We start from the raw sequence: 20,812 nt of genomic DNA on the forward strand, positions 1-20,812 counted from the left end.
CAGCTAGATCCTTGAATTGCCACCTTGGGCAAGGTACATTCATCAGCCAGGTTTTAAGGTAGGCTGGTCTTGGTCGCCTAAAAGTCATCTCGCATCCCAAATAATCACCCCAGTCACTCGATCTTGTGAATCTGGGGAAGAGCCAAGAGGATGCCAAGTAGCGCATGTGATTATGTCTTGGATGGAGCAGATTACTCAATTTCCACGCGAGCAAATCAAATCAACGATATTTGAGGTAGTTCAGTGCTGCTGAGCTTCACCAAGGGAGAAAATATGTTTTGAATAAAGTCTATAGCTTAATGAAAAACTAACAACTTCCAAATATCAATACTCCATAAATTCAGCGCTCAACCATTGAGCGCTTTTGTAGCTGCCTTGCCATTAGACGTTGCAGCAGCAGGCTCTGCTTTCGCATCAACAGCACGTCTGCCCCCACTCCTACCCTCCTCGGACACCTTTACACCAGCCACAAACAAGGCGCTGACACCCTCTAGGAGCGCCACAAAAACACACATCATGCTCGCAATGACAAAGTGACTAATGGTCGACCCGATCTCCAGCCACGACCCCTCATCCTTGACGACCCAGAAGAAGTAGAGCGTCAGGAAGTCGCTTACAGCGATGACGAGCATAAAGAGCGCCGATGGTGCAACGCCCAACCTCCTGGTCAGCACGCCCACGTTCGCAGACAAGATCGCGAAGGGGACCAGGAGCTTGAGAGTCAGGAGTACACCTTGCGTCAGCGGGTCGAATATCGGCTGGATCCTGTTGACGCTCTCCAGGCTGAACTGCGACACCGATGCCATGTTGCCAGTGCTGAAGAATGCCGATTGCAGCAGCACGAAGAAGAACAAAGCCACGCGGGCGTCTGTCAGCGTGAGAGCTCTGTACTTGTTCGTAGCTGCACCCGGCTCATCTGATGATTGTGCGGCTACAACAGTCGTTGCTCCGTTGGAACTCATCTTTTTCCCGGCGGCAGCCTGTCGCGAGGAGTAAATGTGCCCCGCGTGCTCAAGGCGCACCCATGCAACCAGTGTGATACAGAATGCGACGTAAAAGAGTCCCTCGTAGGATATTGTAAGGATAACAAATGTCGGCGCAAATGTTAAGAACGCAACCATTAGACGATGGAGGTAGTGGTTGTTGGGCTCAACCCTGTAGGCAATTGGCAGGATAAAAGAGGAGACTTGTCCGAAAGTTAGCATTTCTCGGCACCCAAGCTGTTGGAGCTGTTGGGATCAATATTCAACACTTACTCAGAACAAACAGGCCAGCAACCTGGTTGCCCAAAGGAAGGCCTTTCTTGGCCTTCAGGGCTATCACAGTTGAGCGCGTTACAAGCATTGCCAGAACAACGAGGCCGATTTGGGCGCCAACAAGAGCTCTGTTCACGTGCTTCTTGGGCGGAGGTGGTGTTTGTGACGAGAAATCTCTCAGGACGAGGGACTCCAACAACAAGTATGCGAGGCCAATCACAGTCATCAAAGCTCCTCCGATGAGACTATACAAATGAATCCTAGTTAGCAAGGGAAGTGGTTTGGCCAGGGAATATTGTCATGCTTACATGAGATCCAGGTTCTCTACCTTGATGGCCGAGAGCAAAGTAAAAGTGCTCATGCCCAGGCAAGATGCAAACCACGTTCCGGCGAGTATGGCGTGCTCTTGCAGGAATGAGATGCCATAAGATGCCGGCCAGAAAGCACCAAGTATGAACAGACCTGTGAGGACCTCGCGGTGGATGTATCCATGAGCCTGTTCAGGTTAGACAGGTCGATTTTGAGGTGGACTAGATCGGGGAGGTGGTCTCACCAGAGAAACAATGACGGCGACATAGACTGCAGCATTGAGCAAGAAAGATGCAAGGCTGGCCCCAGGTTTTATATGGGCGAACAGCAGCCTACGTCCTTGCACAAGGCTCTGACGACGAGCGTACACTTCTTCCCAAAAGAACACGGGGAAGAATGCATACGCGTAGTACGTGGGCGGTGACCCAGACGCGATGAATGATGCGTATAAAAGCACAAGAACGGCTGTAGAAGCAGCCAAGCCCATGCCATCCCTGGCGGGCTGCACCTGGCCGTGCAACACGTGCATGTCCAGGACAGTCATGAGCGCATACGTCATCCAGCCCAGGTACCCGATAGTGACCAGTGCCCTAAGAAACACCCAGTCGTATGTCTGCAGATAGCGAAGGCCCTCGAGTCCCACTTTGATCAGCGCAGCCGACTCCTCAATGGCTTCCTCATGGTTGCCGTTGTCGATAAGTCGGCGGATATCTGCGACGCGCTCCTCTATCCCACGGCTACCATTTTGCGCCCCTCCTGCCAGCGGTTTGTACGGCTTGAATCGAAGCTGTGATTGGCCCTTCTTCTTCTCCTCCTTGACGCGGTACATCTCCAGGATCCCCTGTGCGTTCACAAGTGTGGCTTCGGCCTTCTCCTTATTGCTAGCACTGAGGTACGGGAGAGGGATTTCACCAACGGAATTCGCGGGAAACTCGACGCCGATCAGGAATGCCATGAGCGCCGAAACGTCAGCCTGTGCGACATCGTGGCGCTGGACCTTGTCCAAGCCCCAGTCTGAAGAGAACTCATCATGGCCAGCCGCCGGCGCATCCCCAGCCGCAATCTTGGGCTTGGCAACCCCCGATCCCCAGGCAATGAGCGGCGTCCTGGTGTTGTCCGGGTGTCCATCACCGTGGCTGCCCCAGTCGCTCATGCCATGATCAGCCGTAAAGACAAACGCCGTCCTGTCGTCGCCGTAGAACTCGTTTACGATCCTGGTTATGTTGGAGACGCCCTCGTCCACGACCTTGATGTTGTGCAGGTACTCTGGGGAGTAAGGGCGGAAAGAATGCCCCGCCGTGTCGAGCCCGAGCAGGTGCAGGAAGAAGACCACCTTGTCTTGTCTCAACGCCTCCGCCAGCGTAGCGTTGTGCTTTGCCTCTGTGAACATTTCCTCGACGTGGTCGAAGACCCAGTAGTCGAGGTGGGTGGCGTCCTGCGAAAAGTCTTCATCCTCAGCTTCGTACATGTACGCATCCACACGGCCGGGCACAGCGCCCTTTTCAAACATGGGCAGAATATCCGGGCTGCCCCAGCTCCAGGTGTGCCTGCTGCGGTTGAAGACGCTGTCGAAGTTGACGGGGTTCAGCTTCCATCCCGTCATGACGGCGGAGACGTCTTCATAGAGTCCTGCGATCAGCGCAACATGGCCAGGCCGCGACTCTGTTGGCACCCGGGTGTGCGAGACGCCAAATGTTCCATGCTCCAGGACTCGCGATCGAAGGAATGGGGCGAGCGGGCGCGGGGTCAGGTCGTCATCGGTTTTCGGGTAGGGCTCTGGGTGGGATTGGAAGGCCTTGTCGGCGCGGAGACCATCGCCTAGCAGACAGAAATATCCTCTTGGTGAGCGCGTGATCAAGCTGTCTGCGGCGCTTCAGCACAGAGGGGTACTCACCAACAAAAAGTACCAGGCGATCTGCGGGGGCAGGCTTCGAAGGTTCTCGGTTGATTTGAAACAGGCGCATTCCCGAAACGATAGGACTGACAAAGTAAATGTCAAATATAGAGTATATATACACTAGGTGAAAGATCACGGCAATTGCCATGAACCTCCCCCGTTTCGACATGGTGCCGGCGTGCCCTGTAGGGCTCTAATTCGCGTGGGAGACGATGGTCGAGTCGCGGACGGGGGTATCGACACGATTATAGCGCGTCAGGACGGGGAGTAACAGGGTCGCTTTTGCGGTAACTGAAAACGCGGGGTTTCACCAAGATTCCATAACCGTGGAAAGATGATGTATCCAATAAAGGATCACAGGCAAGCCACCGCGACTACCTTGCGCAAATAATTCTGAGGAGCCCAGGGTGAGGACGAGTACAGTAAAGGCGGGAGGACACATCATTTCACATTGAGGCGTTGGATCCATAAAAATGTCCACCCCCAATTGCTGGTTCTGATGTCAATCACGACAGGGTTTTTACCGGCAGCTTCCCCTGAGCTCCCTATAGCACCAGCCAATGAGGAGTGCTCAATCGTCCCATGGGCTTCCACCAGCCCTTCCCGTCCGTCCATCGGCAGGGATTGGTCGGGCCATCAAGGGAACGACGGAGGGTTGAGGTACTCCCGTGGCTCGGACTTGGTCAGGGCAAAATCTTTGCAGCCCACCCGCGACTCGCCCAGGCAGGCGCTTAAGAACATGAACGAGTTGTTATGGATATAGTGATCAATACAATTGAACGGATGGGTATCTGATAAGGTTCGGCCGACAAAAATATAGGAAAATGGAATATACGTGGATTGAAGGAATCCACAGACAGGAACCCAAGAACTAAATACCTGACGCCGCAAACTCCCGCTCTTGTTATGTATACCCCTTCATCCAGGTCCTGTCATCTCAAAACAAACCAGACCAGACATTGTGCACAACCTCAGCGTTCCGCCGATCACTGACTGGATGGCCTCTGCCGACGGCACGTTTACTTTTATTCCCCCTGATCCACACGCTCCGTCAAGGACCGCATGACCCTTGAATAAAATTTTGCAGCGTGAGGCCTGGGAAAGCTGATCTCTTCCACCAAATAGTCTGGTAACATGTCGATGAGTGCCCTATCTCGACTCGGGTCGAGTTGTGGCATGTACATAAACTGTACCTCGTCGTAGTTTTCTGCAGACATATCGTTGCCGATCGACAACTTGAAGTGTAAAGCTGCACAAACAAATTTGGTCAGCAGGCTGTGAGGGAATATCAGGTGAACTGGCTCAAGATGCGACTTACTTCCATTGCGACCAGTCTGTATACAGTCAAACACATCCTCATCCTCGTTCCGCTTGACACCACGAATTATCAGGCCAGTAAGGTCACCGTACAGGTCCTCCTTCATCTGTGCAGCCTGTGCAACTTGGATAGCTTCGGCGCTGGCAGCAGCTCGAGCCGCAGCAGAGCCCACGCCAGCTCCAGTTTTGAGAGCGCTTCCAGGGGGAACTTTCAGACTGTGCGGCACCTCAACAGTTCGGGACGCCGACAACCTCGTGGCTAGGGTTTTGATTTCTTTCCTGGCTTCTGCCAAAGCGTTCTCCATGACTTGCACTTGACCCGCCAAGGACGTGGCTTCGGCCTGCTTCGCCTCAAGATCTTTCTTATGCCTCTGACCCTCTCTGGCGAGATCTTTTTGTGAAGCAAGCTCCTCTTTGAGTTTGGCAATCAGATCGGCGGCAGCTATGCGATATTAGCACTCTTTTCAAGCCACTACTGCCCTCTCCGCAAGCGGACACGGTACTTACTCTTTGCCCTGTCTTCACTCTGCTTCTTGTAACGGTCAAACGTGCGCTCGGCTTCCTTGACCCCAATCTCTCGCAAGTCACGATACTTTGTTTCCAAAGCGTCGTACTTTTTGCTAAGGTCTCCTAGCCGCCGCCGTAATGACGAGTCGCTTTCGTCGGCATCTGCCACAGCAGTCGGTCGGCTCCTAACCTTGCCGGGAGACGACATGCTCAACGGCAAGGCCCTACCAGGCGGTGAACCAACTGGTGATATGGCGGTCAGGTCGTCCATAGCTGTGACCTCTTCCTGCTCCACCCCCGTGTCCTCGTCAACATCCATGGCATCCTGCGGTTGCTGCGTTTCCGGAATCTCTAGAGTCTCTTCGTTGTCGACGATCTGCGCCTTGGCGGCTGGCTTCCTACCCCTCCTCGCCGGTGCAGATGTGGTAGTCTGGGGGTCCTCCTCGGGCGCATTCTGATCCTTGGCGTTCTTTTTCGCAGCCGCTGCAGCCTTTGGCCGCCCTCGGCCAGCCTTGCCTTTTGCTGCCCCGCTACTAGGCGGTGACACAGGTATCACAGCGTCGTCGGGCTTCACCGCCGCGGCCTTGCGGCCCCTTCTTGGGGCGTCGGCACCAGGCTTCGTTGCCGTCGGCGCATCAGGATTTTCGAGGGCGGCTTCCACGGCGACGGCGAGTCGGTCACTAGCGCGGCGCGTCGTCGCCTTTGCGGGCTTCTTGGTGACCTTGCTGGCGGCCGGGCGGCTTGCGGCTTTCTTGGGAGGCATTTTCTTTGCTGATATCTTCTTCAAAGCAGACGATCCGTGGTTCTCAACCGAGGCAAAGCTGGCCCCAAGGTCGTCGTCCGAATCCGAATCCACCAAGCCGAGTAAAGTTTGCTTGGACGTCGCTTTAGACATAGATCATGAGGTAGCAGAGGATTATGGTCGGGGTGCGTCGGTTTGTTTGGTGTTGGCGCAAGTCGGCGCGTCGCTACCTTGGTCGTAGTGCAGCTCGAATTGATAAACCGACAGTGTAAGCACTGGAATGAAGCTGGTTTTGTCTGAAAGAGGGCAGGGGTGCTGGCATTAGCGGACCCGCGCAAGCAAAAGCAAGAAAAAAAAATACACTGGCAGAATGACAGTGCGGTTGCGATTCGAATGGTAAAGATCAATTGGGTTCAAAGCTTTAAAAATTGTGGACGCGCCGACACAAACCGATCAAAGTAAACAAACCCATGGAAACGGCGGGGTCAGACCCTAACCCTGCATTGAGATCTCTGCAGGGTCAGGCTAAAGTGCATCTCGTTCAACTCGATTGAGTGAAACATTTAATGATAATCAGCTCGGTCTGTATCGTCCGAACTGCACAAAGTATCCTTTCTGGCATGCCCTCATTTTCAGGTTCTATTTATTCGTATTTAAACTCAAAAGCCAACAAACGGATAGGGAAGAACCACTTTTAGTCTAGTCTGCATAGTATAGCAGTCCAGAGGCTTCAGCTTAACGGCCATCGCACTCATTGCCTTCATGTCAAAATGGTTCTTGACCCCTGTTGGCGTTTTTTTTTTTTTAATCGACTGAAATATACTAACGCGACGGGATGTCAACGGTGGTCAATGTGACGCATGCTTGTGAGCACCGAACTTGACGGATTTCAAAGGAGGGCAGCGCTACAGGTAATGAAAATCTATTACCGTTGCAGTGGACCTTGCTATAAGCTTGAGTCTTCATCCGTGTTCTTCTTAGGTGCCCCATCCTACAGAGAACCAAATCGATGGGCATTTGATGGAGGCTGTTGATGCAGGGAATACGGCCCGATGCACCACACCACACCGAGAGTCACAATAGTACCTACATTTCTAGGTACGGCACACTATATGTGCTGTGTTGAGGGTCAATATTTCAATGTCTACTAACACACCAGCATCCCCAGGTTGTGGTGACCATCCTCACATGGCATTGGGGGCAACGGCGCACGTGGCTGTGGGAACCGCCGCATCTCACATCATCAAGCTGATTTGACATTTCGTGTTCGACTACCCCGAAAAGTGCGGTCCTGGCCGTCAGCCATTGGCCCCCAACCGGTGAAGCTGGATCATGCTTGGCTGCCGTCCGTCCCGGATTATTTCAATATTATGCAGCTCAGCAACAGGGTCGCAGCCTAAAATCTTCTGGGTGCTTCTCGAACAAGAATCTTTAATGTGATTGGCATGGGAAGAAATTCAGGGCGAGCTACTTTGGCCCCCATCGCAGCTGGCAGGTATCTCAGGAGTACAACACTCCGGCAGGTTTGAGCCTCAATCCGACCTCAATCATTGACCCCTTTCTTATGCATTGGTATGACGATCCCGCTAAACGTCTGTTACCCTCTATGAGGCGCTGGTGGCCTGTTTGCAGATGCCAAGTGGGATGAAGTCGCGATACTATCAGATATCACAGGAGTTGGTTGTTTGATGTTACGATTTGGTTGTCACCCTTGCCAAGCCTCTTAAGCGCCTGACAACAGTGACAGCGGCAACCATGATTTCTATACATCGCCGATATATTATAAATGCTTTTTGGCTATCCTTCTTACAGCCTTCCCTCATGCCGTCACGTATGCATTGCTGCAACAGAAGAACCAGTGATACTTCCGGACCCCAAAAAATGATTAACATGAATTCTTCTTGTTCGAGGCCACTTTCACAACCTGTATACAGTGCGCTGATGGATATACCACGTTAATCTTCTGCCAATATGGCTCTCGGTAGGCAATATAAATGCTGGCATCTCCAAGATCTAGCCTCGCTCAAGAGTTGGTGTTTACTCCCGGGACAAACATCTAAAAACCCCAACCCCCTTTGGTCCATGAATTTTCGAGTTTCAGACCAAGTAACCCGCCTCCATACATCAACTGTCTTCCCCAAGCCTCATCTCCATGGAGACCTCTCGCAAGGATTCCGATTCTTCCAGTTCTGGAAGATGCACATCTTGTGCAGCTACGCGAGGCTCCAGTATCACAGAATGGTAAGCAACTGCCCTGGTTACTTCCAGTCCAGTGTTGATGAGGAAGTGTAACTAATGCCAGTTCTGAAAAGGCATATTGGGGACTACGCCGGTGCACCCGATCCGACGATGCCGGCCTCGACAAGGCCACGCGAGGGCTGCAACTCCCCCATCGTCCTCCAACAGCCCGAACATGCCTCTGGGCAGGTATCATATAGCAGCAGACTTCACCAAGTCGACGCAAGCGGGACCGGGTCTATAGCCGAACTCCCCAGCTCCGGTCTGCAAGCCGAGCCGCAGCACCCCGACGTGCACCTGCGCGCCGAATCCCCAGCTCCCATCTCGCAGCTTCAGAACCAGACCGGCCAGCAGATGGGCCACGAAGCCCTCAAGTACGAAAACCCCCGCATTTGCGGCAGGAGAACCCCCTCGGCGCAGCTTGTGTCGTTTTGCGGGGACGTTGAGAGGGAGGACCCCAGATTTGTCGTGGCGCGGGCTGCCGAGGTCTTTCCCGACGTGCCGGACAACGTGAGCGAGCCGGACCAGGATGACATCTACCCCTGGGAGCAGCACTATCGCTGGGACCATCCAAGAGCCAGCGATGCAGGCCCCGCCGCGGCCGGTGATCTCTGGTGGGAAGCCGTGTCTCCCTTGAGTCGGTCTCCGTCACCTGGATATGGCCATTTTCGGAGTAGCCAGTAATCGTTTCTCAGAGCTGCGCGTGTTATAGTGTTTAAAAAGACGGTAGAGGCGATCAAGTGTTACGAGAGAGTCGATGGGTGGTTGTTGTTTACTACATGTTCATGCGATAACGGCAAGGCTTGGTCTGAAATTGCATACACCACAAAGATTCCTGATTCCGAGATCCGTACTTTGATGCACAACATTGTCTTTTTGCCAAACGCTATAAGCAGAAACATAAACTGATACCGAATAAATGTTTTGTAGCAAACTTCATTTTCCAACATAAGCGCACTGCCGCATGCTCATGACGTCTCTCAAAACTTGGGTCAAGCTGAGTGGTCCGCAAACAAACTCACCCTCCCTGTACCTCGTTCCGTATTTTTCGCTTCATTTCTTCATGATTCTCGTTACACAAGTACTATTCATAAACACACACGCGCACATGTTGCTTTTGCAGCCCAGTATCTACATTTCTCGACGCTCAGATTCTTTTTCCCCAGAAAAAAAAAAAAAAATCGCGAGCTCCCCAATTTGAAGCGCCCGTTGAGATATGCCACACTACCTTTTACTGGAGCTCGGCTAGCTCGCGCTCCTTGGCCGCAAGTATCTGTCTCATTCTTTCCGCCTCCCGTTCAAGCTCGGCCCTTCGGCCGGCCTTGTCACGTTCCACCGTATAGCCACTCTCATCCTGCGGCGCCGTTATGGCAGCTATCGGCATCATTCTCCTCGACTGGTCCATTGGTGGCAACTCGTCGCCCGTGGACAGCGGGCCGCTCAGTAGCGAGTTGATCGACGAGAGACGTTTCGAGGAGGAGCCAGAGTCCTCCCCACCACCATGAGCTTGCGCGCCGTCGTCGAGCACAGACAGAGACCGCTTGCGACTGGACGAGCCCATAAAGGAGCCGGGGGACAAGGACGGCTGCCTATCTACCGGGCTTGGTACTGGGTTGAGCGGGGGCAACCGGTGTTCGGAAGGCCGAGAGCTCGTGACGTGGTACTGCGCGAGATCACCTCTGGGTGCGCCCGAATGTTGTGTATTTTGTCGCAGGACGCTCTCCGGTACCAGCTGCATGTTGTCATTCGCACGGCGTCGCAGACCCAGGTTTACAGACCCATCTGCGTTGATGGATCCGCGTTCGAGTGGTGCTTCTGGTTGAGGCGAAGGCGACGCACCATCTTCACGACTAGGGCTAGCACCATCTACTGGTGCCGGTGAGCCCTGCTGCGATGCCGGTAGGACTCGTTTCCTCCGCTTGATTACAGCTTTCTTCATCGTGACTGGTCGGTGAACGCCGTGGAGCTTGTAGTAAAGTCCTATAATATGCAAAGTCAATACCTATCCTCCAGGTAGTTGCCAGCTCCTCGACATATACTTACCACACGCGTTGCAGATGGTATGACCAGCTTCATCACGTCGCCAAAGAGGCGTGATGGTCGTTCCACAGTTCTGACAGGCAATCACTACGGTGGTGTTTTGGCTTTGAATTCGCAAAGTGGTCATGTCGACTGCGTTCGGATCTTCTGTACCCTGCTGGCTTGCGCACGTGCCAGAAGCAACAACATTCAAGCTGGCACTTTTCGCTATCCTGTTGTTGTATGCAGGACAGCCGCTACAGCCCTCGGCCCCGCCAGTACCATTACACCGGCCTCCACCGGGGCAGCTGCCGCTGGGTGTGTGTTCCGCCGTGACATACGTCGCCCCGGCCACGTTGGACGAGCCTGCCTGGACCCCCTTTCCGGCAGATTTCTCCGCGGCCCTTGATGACCCACTAGCAACGACATTGAGGGCCCGCTTCAGGTTCGTAGGCCTCGCAGCGTTTCGTGCCTTCAGGTACAAACCACATGCATTGCATATGGTCGCTCCCTGTGGTGATCTCCTCCACAGTGGTGTCTGAGTGGTTCCACAGTTGCTGTAAAGCTACGGTTTAGCACGGCTCCCGTACACATCAAAGGCTCCAGGACTCTTCGTGACCTACCTGCAAACCTGCCCGGATGGCGTCTGATTGCTGGCCACGGACATGACGTCCGTTCCGGCATCCGACGCTGCATCGTTGGCCAGTGATGCCGGGCTTGGCGGTTGGGCCAACCCTGAACTTTGCGCACTTTTTTGGTCTCTGCCCGAGGAAGGCGATCTGTGCAAATTTGTCTCCATAACGTCTCCCTCTTGTGACGGAGGTGAGCATCGACCGTGGGATGAGCTTGTTGCGCTTAGGCTCTTCGTTGGAATCGTTGGTCGGGATGGGAGAGCAGTCCGGCCTTGTCCAGCGGCTTCTCGATCGTGTGGAGTTCCTGGCGCACTAGTGCCGTCGCTGAGGGCCATGTTGGAGCCTTGTCAAGTTTTGATGTTCGAGACTAATTCCCCCTTAAGGCTCAGGAGTGCACGTTCCGTGCTACTCGTGAGTCGGCGTCAGGGAAGCCCGTCCCATGGGCTTCAATAACGACCAAGATGACTGCGAGGGGGTCGTGGTTGTCTTGATCCAACGGGGCACAGTTATGCGGTATGGTCAATTTCGGTTTCGTTCCAGAGGTAAGATCGAGATTCGTGGCGCCGGGAAGGTTTCTGTAGCCGTCCTAGGCACTACCGGGGACCGGTTGTGAGCACAAAGGCAGTGCAGGCGGCGCTTGGGCCGATGCGTGTGCTAGTGACGCCTACGATCAACCGTTGACAGGTGCTCTCCCAGGTACGGATTGACGGGATATCGGACCGGTTTTCTTGCAGCTAAAGTTCGAGAAAGTCCGCACAGACGGTTCTGGGCCGACGTGACTTCGATGGCCAGCCACGAGGACGGGCTGAACGCCGGATGTGGCAGTGGTGTAAGGTTCGATGGGTGTGCCGTCGGATGGAATCAAAGTCGTGCCACTGACAAAAAATGCTGAAGACTATCGAAGGTGGGATTGTAGAGATGGTTATGGTGCCACAGTCCGGGGCAGTAATCAGAAGAGGAGTTGTTGTGGTGGCGGAGTATTCGGCAGCTTAGACATGGGTTTGATGGATATAAACTTTGTATGGCATGTACCGAGTACCACAATGTAACTAGATTTGTAAAATCAACCAGGACGTACGTATTGGCGGGCCGCAAGTGTCGATGGACTAGATTTGGTTCCTGTTATGGTAGCGAAACTTGGGAATAAAGCCAAGAAAGGTGGTAATCGTAGATATGAATACGCAAGCCACCATTAAGGGAGGAGGGACCGCCCCAGCCCACGTTGAGTTGACGAGATGACGCCCCGGATTTAAAACGGTAGATTATGGCAGACCTGATCCACTTGATTGCCCAACTTTGCGATCATCCGTTTTCTTGTCAAAACCCAACTGGCTGCCTTACCAAGAGAAGTAAGTTCTCCGATACTTTAGGCAGACCGTCAAATGCTAAGATAAAATGTATGTCCTGGATAAAGATCTTGCACAACATCTACAACTAATATGGTTTCCGATTCCGCTCTTTATTTCCTTCTTCACCAAGACTTGTCTCTCGCTTGACCCGTTTGTGGTTGCCTGCACTTGCAGCAGAATTGTGAAGAAACCGACCAATTAGACGACATGCAAATGTAATGTGTTGCTTAGCGGTGTGCGCGTGGGTGACGCCCTAAATGGAGTGACAAGGACCCATCCCCACCACTCTCTTCCTCCGTTGCTTCCAAAGGTGTGGCATTTAGCATCCGAGACCCGCTGTTTTATTTCTTCTCTGGCTGATTTCTCAATCTTTGGCCCCTCCTATCTCGGATCTATCCTCGTGCTGTCAACTCGGATCTAACGAGTGATTGCGCAGTAATCGGTCGGTTGGACATCCCGGACCAACAACAACAACAAAAAAAAAAAAAAAAAAGCGTCCCCAGAAAAAGCGGAGGCGTCTACTATGATGGTTTTCGTGCGTACCTGGTATGTTTAAGCGACGACTTTGACTTGACTAGACTAGTCTAAAACCAGACACCAATGAAAATATTCAGTGCGGCTGACATTTCTCACTCAGCAAGGTCAACACAACCTTGAGTCTAGCCTTTTTTTTTTTTTTTTTTTTTTCATATCCCCATCAACCACAGAGCAATTAGAAAGCCTTTTATGTAGATACCTACTGTAGATGGGAGGAGACTAGGTACATGGTATATCCTATACCAATTGTCACACATGACAGTTTGGAGTAAATTACTACATAAAAAGCATGTTAGATGGGATACCCACACTGCTAATGAATTCTAAGTTATTATTGTTACGTTAGTTTCCTTGGTAGCGCTACCACGATGTACTACAGATCGATGTATCTTCAGGTACCTCTAACCTGCGCTCCACCCTCTCGCATAATTTTGATGCACGGGGAAGGACAAGGGTAGAAGCCGAAGGGGTCGCAGACGCCAAGCCTTTTTATCTCGGTCGTTATCTTTCGATTGATCTCCCGACCACCGTCCGATCATTGAGCACATCCGATGAAATTGTTAGGCCGGTACCTAAATGTGCATGACAACCGTCTGATTATAAGATTGGTTTGCTCTTTTTCCCTTTCATAAATCAAGGTTGCCATCTTCGTACTTGACAATTTACGAAGTAGTTGTGGTACAAATACCGGATTCATCGGACAATAATATCAGACGTTTTGTCTCCCAAGTACCTATGATCGATCCATGATGCCGAGTACTGGTTCCGTTTCAGTTCCAAAAGGCTGGCTGGATTGGGAAAAAAAACCACACGAACCACAGGACGGATCACTAGCTGTCAAAGTCAAACTAATCACAATCGAGTAATTTATTTGGCTCTAGTGGTACGGGCGAGCACAAAGGCAATCGGTATGTAAACATCTTATAACATTGGCTCTGCAATGGGTTTTGGCAAATAAGACCAATTTTATGGCAGACTACTTATGAGTCGGGTATCAAGAGCAGGAGGGGAAAAAAAAGGTAAAGAACATGGGCCTCTGATAGAACATACAGCGACAGGCTAGATCGGTATCAGGTTGTAGAAGCGAAAAGTAAAACAGTTGCAAAGCATGGTAATGGATTAAAAGAAGCATATGTAGAAGAAAAATCGCCGAAGCCACGCAAGGGATCCAGACTTGCGTGGCATTGCCTGTGAACTTGAGCTGATTAAGCATCTGGATCAGCGCCAGTCACGGCAGTAGTCGGGGAAAAATTTGAGTTTCCCACGACCTCGAATAGTTTAATGTCTCGGGCCATGTTGATGGGAATTGCCAGATTCAGAGCATGATCGAGCCAGCGATTGTCGGATCGTGAAAGGTCAAGCTGTGCCATGCAACGCGCTGGATTGGTTGGCTTTTTAACGTCGTTTGTCAATACTAGAACAAGATGTTGCAGAATGAACAGGCCGAAGAGGGTTTGCGGGACGTTTTTGATGTTTTTCTGGGTATACCATTCGGTGTAGCCGGCTGTCCACTCGTGCATGAGACTATCCATTTCGGCGACAAGTGCATCCAGGCCGCGCTCGGTATCATAAACTCGATAAACGCCAACATTGGTTGGATATTCAATGCCATCGAGCCCGGCGTCTTTTTCGGCCCAGTTCAGGTACTGGCGAATTTCAGTCTCGATGAGGTTGGCTGCTTTGTCACCACCCTCTGGACTGAGCTTAAGCTCGTCCGCAACGCGGGACGACAGGGCGAAAATTCCGGTCAGTGCTCTCGTAGCTATACGATATCAGAAAGCTGGTCAGCTCGAGTAGCATGGCAGGGAATCTCTGATGAACCAATACACTTACCCCTAAACTGGGAAGCGTTCCCAGTAGAAACATTGCGTAGAACAGTTGGTAATTGACAGTCTAATGGTGCAAAGAGGACTTCATCCAGATTGTAACCATAAAAGTCTCGTTTCCACTGACCCGGTAGAAGCGGGTGATAGCCTCTTAGCGCCAAGAGTTTGTGCAGCTCGGCCTCAGAAGCAGTCCATTTTGTGGAGTCTTTGATGGCATCCTTTAGCTTTTTATATGCGGTTTCGACTTCCTTTGGGATGATCCACTCGATATTGCTGTTATAAGACGCCGGGAAAGTAACGGCATTGTCGAGTGACACCACCGGACCTGTGCTTTGACGAGTGACCTTCCTCGGCGTCACCTTGCGCGGCGTCACTTTCTTTGACGGTGTACTTCTACCACTTCCTCCTCTTAGTCCACTGATCAAATTGAAAAACGGAGAGAGCTCTTGTTGCTTTGAGAGAGCGTCTGTAGATTCTGGACTTGGGGATCGCTCGATGGATGGCAAAATGGATTGTTTCTTATCATGGTCGCTCTCTTCGTAAATTGAAGAACGCAGCTGCCCCTGGTCGTCATGGAAAGACAAGCCCACTACTCCTGTCCTAGGCTCGTAGTCTCCGTCGCAGTCGTCTACGGGCTCAATCTTGATTTGTATGTTTTGGCGGGACTCTTCAGTAATGACTTGGGGTTTGGTTGGAAAGTTCGACTTTTCCATGCGCAGAGTGTTGAACTGACGTCCTGATGGTGGAACATATGGTTTGGATATCCTGCCACTAAGGATGGTGGGACGCCTAATGACAAAATCATGAAACGGCATCACTGCCTTTCGCCTGATTTATCGTTGAGAAATCTGATGGAACAAATGCTGAAGAGTGAGTGTTGATTATGAGCTAGGTATTGTTGTAAAGCCAAATGTGGTCATCCACTTTTTGGCGTGATGAGGAACAGAATTCTTGTGAACGTCTTTGGAAAATTCGATCAGTGTTGGTGAGAAAGATTTGATTTAGATGTAGTGTTTAGGGATGCGAACCGGAAGACGACTGGTCAAGAGCGGAATTGACAGGCAAAGGCACATGCGAAAGTTCGTGAAAGGAAACTGAAGCACTCGAGGCATTTGTATGTTGGAACACAAGGATGTTTACGGCAGCCGGAAACAATGACAATTAATTGGACCCGAAGAGCGAAGACGGACTCGGCTGTAGATACAATGGCGGCAATCAAAGAAGTGGCAGTGATAAATTGCAGTGTTCTTGTGTTTAGGAAAACGTTGGCCTGGGAAGCATCTGGCTCTTGCCGTTTGCGGAAGATGGAGCGAGCAACCGCTTGCAGCCTGGAGGCCAAAGAAAAGCTTTTGAGCTTGTAAATTCATCAATGAAAAGTGAAACCAAATAAACATGGAAAACTACCATGGTAGAAACATTGATGAGTCACGAATAACGTGGGCTTCGATTGGGGTTAATGAACCTGGTGATTGAAGATTTCTTCATCACGAGAGTAAACATACTTGAATTGCAATAATTCAACAAATAAAATAATATACTCTCTCAATAAACAAATGCAAGGAGCATTAGTCACTGTATCACGTGACTATATTTCCTCGCCTTGTTACTGGCAGCTAGCTCTATGAGGTAGGCTCTAGCCCCACATCTCGTTTGAGCTCAGACCGTTGGTGTCGAGAAATTTTGGCAGACGCAACAAAAGCATTCGCGTCGCGCTAGAACCTAAGAAATTCAAGATTTGCCGCTATTCTCGGCCAGTCGGGCGCTTCCTTGGATTCCCGTCTACACCCAAAAACGCGCCGTCGCCCTCCAGCACATTCTCAAACAGACAATATTCCGTCAATTCGATATCTACTTCTTGCGGCCTTGTCCACGGCTGCTCAACCGGTCAATCACTACCGTTACCTACTCCTTGCCACTTCTACTCTCCCGCTCTTCAACAGTGCACTGCGCGTCACCAGCGACTATCATATCGCGGTCACCACCGTGTCACCGAAAAATCCGGTCGCGGCTCGCTGAATCAGCATGACGACCGACTGGAGTAAAAATAAGGTTGTCGACCTCAGAGCCGAGCTCACTCGCAGAGGCCTAGCTACCAATGGCCTCAAGCAGGAATTGGTAGATCGCCTGACAAGCGATGATGAGGCAAAGTTGAAGGAGGAATCTGAAGCCGATGCGCCAAAAACTGATGATCCATCACCTTCCGCCGATGCACCGACAGAGGTTGCGCCAGAACAACCTGAAGCTGTGCAAGAAGTGCAAGAAACCGAATCTCCCCAAGAAGCCGACCCTGCGCAGGACGTGCCGAACGGGACCACGACTGAGGCGCACGAAACTGCAAACTCAGACGCGCCCGTGGCTCCTTCGCTTGATACAGTCGGCGATGAGAAGAAACGCAAGCGTCGCTCAGCCAGCCCGCCACCACCTAATGAAGATACACCGAGGAAGCGTATTCGGCAGGAGAACAGCGACGTAATGGAGAACGGTGGCAATGACGCCGAACCGGCCACCACTGATCTCCCACAGTCTGTACCTGCCACTCACGATGGTGAAGATGTCACCATGCAGGGCGATGCGGAGCATCAGGCCGCATCAACGACAAAAGATACTACACGCGAAGCCCCCCTGGAGTCCAGCCAAAAGATGGAGCAAGAAGATGTTGTTGACTACGGAGCAGACTCGCCGGTGGCCCAGCAAGACACGGATCATGGTTCTTCCAATAAGCAAGAGTCGGGAGACGGTGATATCGACATGAAGGACGCCGCAAAAGATGCCGCGCCACAGGCTACAGACCAATTTTACTACGACGCCCCTCGCGCAAGAGACGAGGACGACTCGGTTGAGCCTGCACTACACCCTGCAACCGACAGTTTGTTCATTGGTAACTTCATGCGCCCGCTTCGAGCTGACGTTGTTGAGGATCATCTTATTGAACTGGCGATGAGTCCTGGTGCGGCACCCGATCGCTCGGTCCTGTCACAGTTGTGGGTGGACAGTATCCGTACCCACGCTCTTGTACAGTTTCAATCAGTTGCAGCCGCATCCCGTGTACGGACAGCTCTGCATGGAAAGGTGTGGCCGGACGAGAGGAACAGAAAAGCGCTTTGGGTCGATTTCATCCCTTCAGATCAGGTTAGTGACTGGATCGCCAAGGAAAAGGCGGAGGGGAGTAGCAGAAGGGGTGACGTCTCCAGGTGGGAGGTGGTGTACCAGAAAGAGGGCGATGTCATGGTCGCAACGCACCAAGTCGCCATTGCAGAGCCAAAAACAACAGCACCGCCATCAGGGCCGAACGGTACCTCCCGGGCTGTGCCTACCGGCCCAGCAAACCAGTACCCGGGCATAGAATCAGCGCCATCAGGTCCTCGCAACATGGGTGGTCGACGAACGGGTGGTGCCGGCGATGCCCGAGGAAACGCTCACGAGCGTACACGCACATCACCGTCCATCAGTTGGCAGCCCGTTTCTGCTGATCTTGCGCGCCGGCGACTCGAAAACCTCAACAGCTTCGTCTCTAAAGACCCAAATCGCGACGTAGGCCGCGATTGTCACCGTTACTCGTTTACTCGAAGTGACCAGTTCATAGACCGCGGCCCAGAGATGTTTGTTGGAATCCGGCCCCCGCACCGTGAACGTGAGCGTCGTCAAATGGGTGGTCAGGGTGGTGGAAATGGAAGCGGTGGCGGCGCGAGAGCCGGAGGTGGGGGATCTGGCCATGGCTCATCACGCCAGCCCCTCCCGCCCCAGTCATATGAGGCTCCTGCTCCCAGGCGTGGTCCTCGCGGCGGAGGTGGCCGCCGTAACAGGCATGGGGGTGGTGGCGGAGGCGGCAATTCTGGGTATGGACGGTATGGTCAAGGGGGTCGTTTCGGTGATGGCCTAGCCCCTAGGTATGAAGATTTCAGGTACAGGCCTTCGGACAAAGACCATCGGTCAGACAGGCGATGAATACTAGTTGTTCGCTGCACTGTTGTCTTCTTAACTTGGATGTCCATTCTTGGACAGCCTATGGGCTGTTTATACACACTGGTCTCACTGTACTGTATGCTTATTTCCGAAGCTTCAACACTACATATAATTTCACTATGCACCCCAAGTCTATTCGACCTGCAAACTGTGTTGAGACAAAGAACCTCGTATGATACCTGTCCCTCCACACCATCATTCCGACTGGGTTCCTAGCTTGTTGACGTCGACAAGTGTTTCCCCCCTTTGGCGTGACATTTCACACTGGATGACAGCCAAGGCGCCAAGGACGTCCAGCAAAAGAAAGTAAAGTGCAAACGGTATAACATTCGGGATAATCTCCCCTCAAAATGCCCGCAAGGATCCCAAATTTAGTTGAAATCATGCTTCATCCGACCGCACCCATGCGTCAGAGGCGCACGACATCCAGTTCACGGCGACCAGCTCTAGACTACGGGCGGCAGCCCATCCAACACTGTCAAAGGAGCGACGTTCGACGAACTCCTCGCCACCAATGTCGGCTTTGGTCAGGTGTCCCAGGCCCCCTTGAGGCTCGCGGAAAAGCTGGAACACGTATCGATGCGGCTCCGAGCTTTGCGAATTAGACAAGCGAGGGGGTTGCTTTAGCAGACGTTCAGTTCGGCAAGTGACACTTAGAGAGGAGAAAGAAAATAAAATAGAGACAGGCGTCTCCATTTTCAAGGTGAGTAAACTCACTCATCCTTGGGCCCTGGCGCCAGGTACTGCGTCAAGGTCGTGCCGGCAGAGGCGATGTCTCCGTTCCCCTGCGAACCCGGAGCCGCCGGCCTCAAGCCCGCCACGACCCAGTGCCTCCAGTTTGCAAACTTTGGATCTTTGGGGTATGGGGCGTCGGGATCGACGAGAAAGAGCGTATACGTCGCCGTCGAGGCCGCCGAGGTGGGCGCCGCATCCTCGGCTTCAAAGTGAATCCGTGGCGCTTCGGTGCACTCGCTCTTCACGAACGAGTTCCCCAGGTCAACCTGCTTGGCTCCAAAAGAGACGAGGAGGTCTGTAGTGGGTCTGAAGCCGGCTGGAATGGGCCCGGTGGCGGTGGCGGCGAGGCCGGCGCTCGACACCGAGGCCAGGACCGCAGTTGCTCGGTCGTTGTCAAATGGCATGGTGATCGACCATAAACGTGTGGAGAATGTTTATTTTAAATGGTTTATTCTTCCCTTTTCTCTGATTCGTGTTTTATGCACTGGGCGATTGATGGGACAACCCTGAAAACATTTCTTTCTACCGCCATGGTGGGAAAGCGCTTACTCTATAGTTGATAAATCCTACAATTGACCGGCTGTATCGCTACTGAGGGGTAACATGTCAACATTTGTGATGTTTCGCCTGGGCATCGACAAGATAGGCTTGGCCTGAGAGCGCAAAATATCGACAGTTTTTGTGCAGTAGTACATTTGAAGTCCTCGGCTTGATGATGGGGGTTTTGTTTGGTGGAAATAATAACGCCCGGACCTCCGGGACCTATGTACAACGTGCTGTAAGTGCTTGTTAGAGACTGCTGGTCCACAACAACTCGAACTGCGCGGGATGGGATGTTCAGTGATTGATTTAGTAAGCCAGCACCAACACTGCTCCCCGTACACAGTGAACATCGCTCGTTTTGTTAATACTGAGGAATAAACAAGCCTTTGTTGCTATGTTGCAAAGTGGGCGTTGATATTGTCTCGATCGACGATGCGCGTAAAAGTTGACATTTCAATGACGATGGAAATCCCCCATTTATTTGCATGACGTAGTAGAAAATTTGGTTACCTCTAGCGAGGTGGCCAAGGTGTGGATTGGACTATGGAGCTCAACTACCTCACAAAGCTAAGAGGCGTAGCAAAGGGCAATTGATCGGTGCATACCCTGGGTGGGCTTGGTGGGACACCAACCGTGGGGTATATCCATCCATGAAAGTCATCCCACCAAGGCCGACTTCTTGAGGGCCTTGACAGCGTACCGCGTACCAAGTATGCCTAAGTATTAACACACACAGTGCCTGTTCATCTCTTCTTCCTAACAAGATCCTCAATTTCGGATCCAGGTATCTTAAGCCCTCTCACCGTCAGGGTAGGAAAACAAAAAGGCAAAAAGATCGCGACACAGACCCAAGGAGGGAATCAAGACCACCCCCAGGAATGCATGGGCCCCGGTTTCTGACAAATCTTCCAAACAAGCCGCGTTCTTGGCAGGAGGGAAGTA

General features: G+C 52.2%; 6 protein-coding genes across 6 annotated transcripts; 2 read left to right on the forward strand and 4 right to left on the reverse strand.

Annotated features, from left to right (window-relative positions):
• Positions 1-347: 347 nt before the first annotated feature.
• On the reverse strand, positions 348-6,181 carry PpBr36_01365 (uncharacterized protein; the record flags this gene model as incomplete). Its single annotated transcript, XM_029888552.1, has 6 exons — positions 348-1,186; positions 1,257-1,501; positions 1,565-1,752; positions 1,810-3,383; positions 4,781-5,221; positions 5,287-6,181. 6 exons carry the CDS (start codon positions 6,179-6,181, stop codon positions 348-350), a joined length of 4,182 nt encoding a protein of 1,393 aa, XP_029752315.1.
• Positions 6,182-8,180: 1,999 nt separating this feature from the next.
• Positions 8,181-8,950, forward strand: PpBr36_01366 (uncharacterized protein; the record flags this gene model as incomplete). Its single annotated transcript, XM_029888553.1, has 2 exons — positions 8,181-8,269; positions 8,341-8,950. The coding sequence occupies 2 exons, from the start codon at positions 8,181-8,183 to the stop codon at positions 8,948-8,950; spliced, it is 699 nt and encodes a 232-aa protein (XP_029752316.1).
• A 547-nt stretch (positions 8,951-9,497) lies between these two features.
• Positions 9,498-11,252, reverse strand: PpBr36_01367 (uncharacterized protein; the record flags this gene model as incomplete). The annotated part of the gene is made up of 3 exons (XM_029888554.1): positions 9,498-10,246; positions 10,310-10,842; positions 10,909-11,252. 3 exons carry the CDS (start codon positions 11,250-11,252, stop codon positions 9,498-9,500), a joined length of 1,626 nt encoding a protein of 541 aa, XP_029752317.1.
• A 2,756-nt stretch (positions 11,253-14,008) lies between these two features.
• On the reverse strand, positions 14,009-15,444 carry PpBr36_01368 (uncharacterized protein; the record flags this gene model as incomplete). The annotated part of the gene is made up of 2 exons (XM_029888555.1): positions 14,009-14,565; positions 14,637-15,444. The coding sequence occupies 2 exons, from the start codon at positions 15,442-15,444 to the stop codon at positions 14,009-14,011; spliced, it is 1,365 nt and encodes a 454-aa protein (XP_029752308.1).
• A 1,207-nt stretch (positions 15,445-16,651) lies between these two features.
• On the forward strand, positions 16,652-18,574 carry PpBr36_01369 (uncharacterized protein; the record flags this gene model as incomplete). The annotated part of the gene is made up of 1 exon (XM_029888556.1): positions 16,652-18,574. One exon carries the CDS (start codon positions 16,652-16,654, stop codon positions 18,572-18,574), a length of 1,923 nt encoding a protein of 640 aa, XP_029752309.1.
• A 399-nt stretch (positions 18,575-18,973) lies between these two features.
• PpBr36_01370 (uncharacterized protein) lies at positions 18,974-19,731 on the reverse strand (the record flags this gene model as incomplete). The annotated part of the gene is made up of 2 exons (XM_029888557.1): positions 18,974-19,184; positions 19,310-19,731. The coding sequence occupies 2 exons, from the start codon at positions 19,729-19,731 to the stop codon at positions 18,974-18,976; spliced, it is 633 nt and encodes a 210-aa protein (XP_029751282.1).
• Positions 19,732-20,812: the final 1,081 nt, after the last annotated feature.

The sequence above is a fragment of the Pyricularia pennisetigena genome, chromosome 2 (genome assembly GCF_004337985.1).
Source record: "Pyricularia pennisetigena strain Br36 chromosome 2, whole genome shotgun sequence".
Taxonomy (NCBI): domain Eukaryota; kingdom Fungi; phylum Ascomycota; class Sordariomycetes; order Magnaporthales; family Pyriculariaceae; genus Pyricularia; species Pyricularia pennisetigena.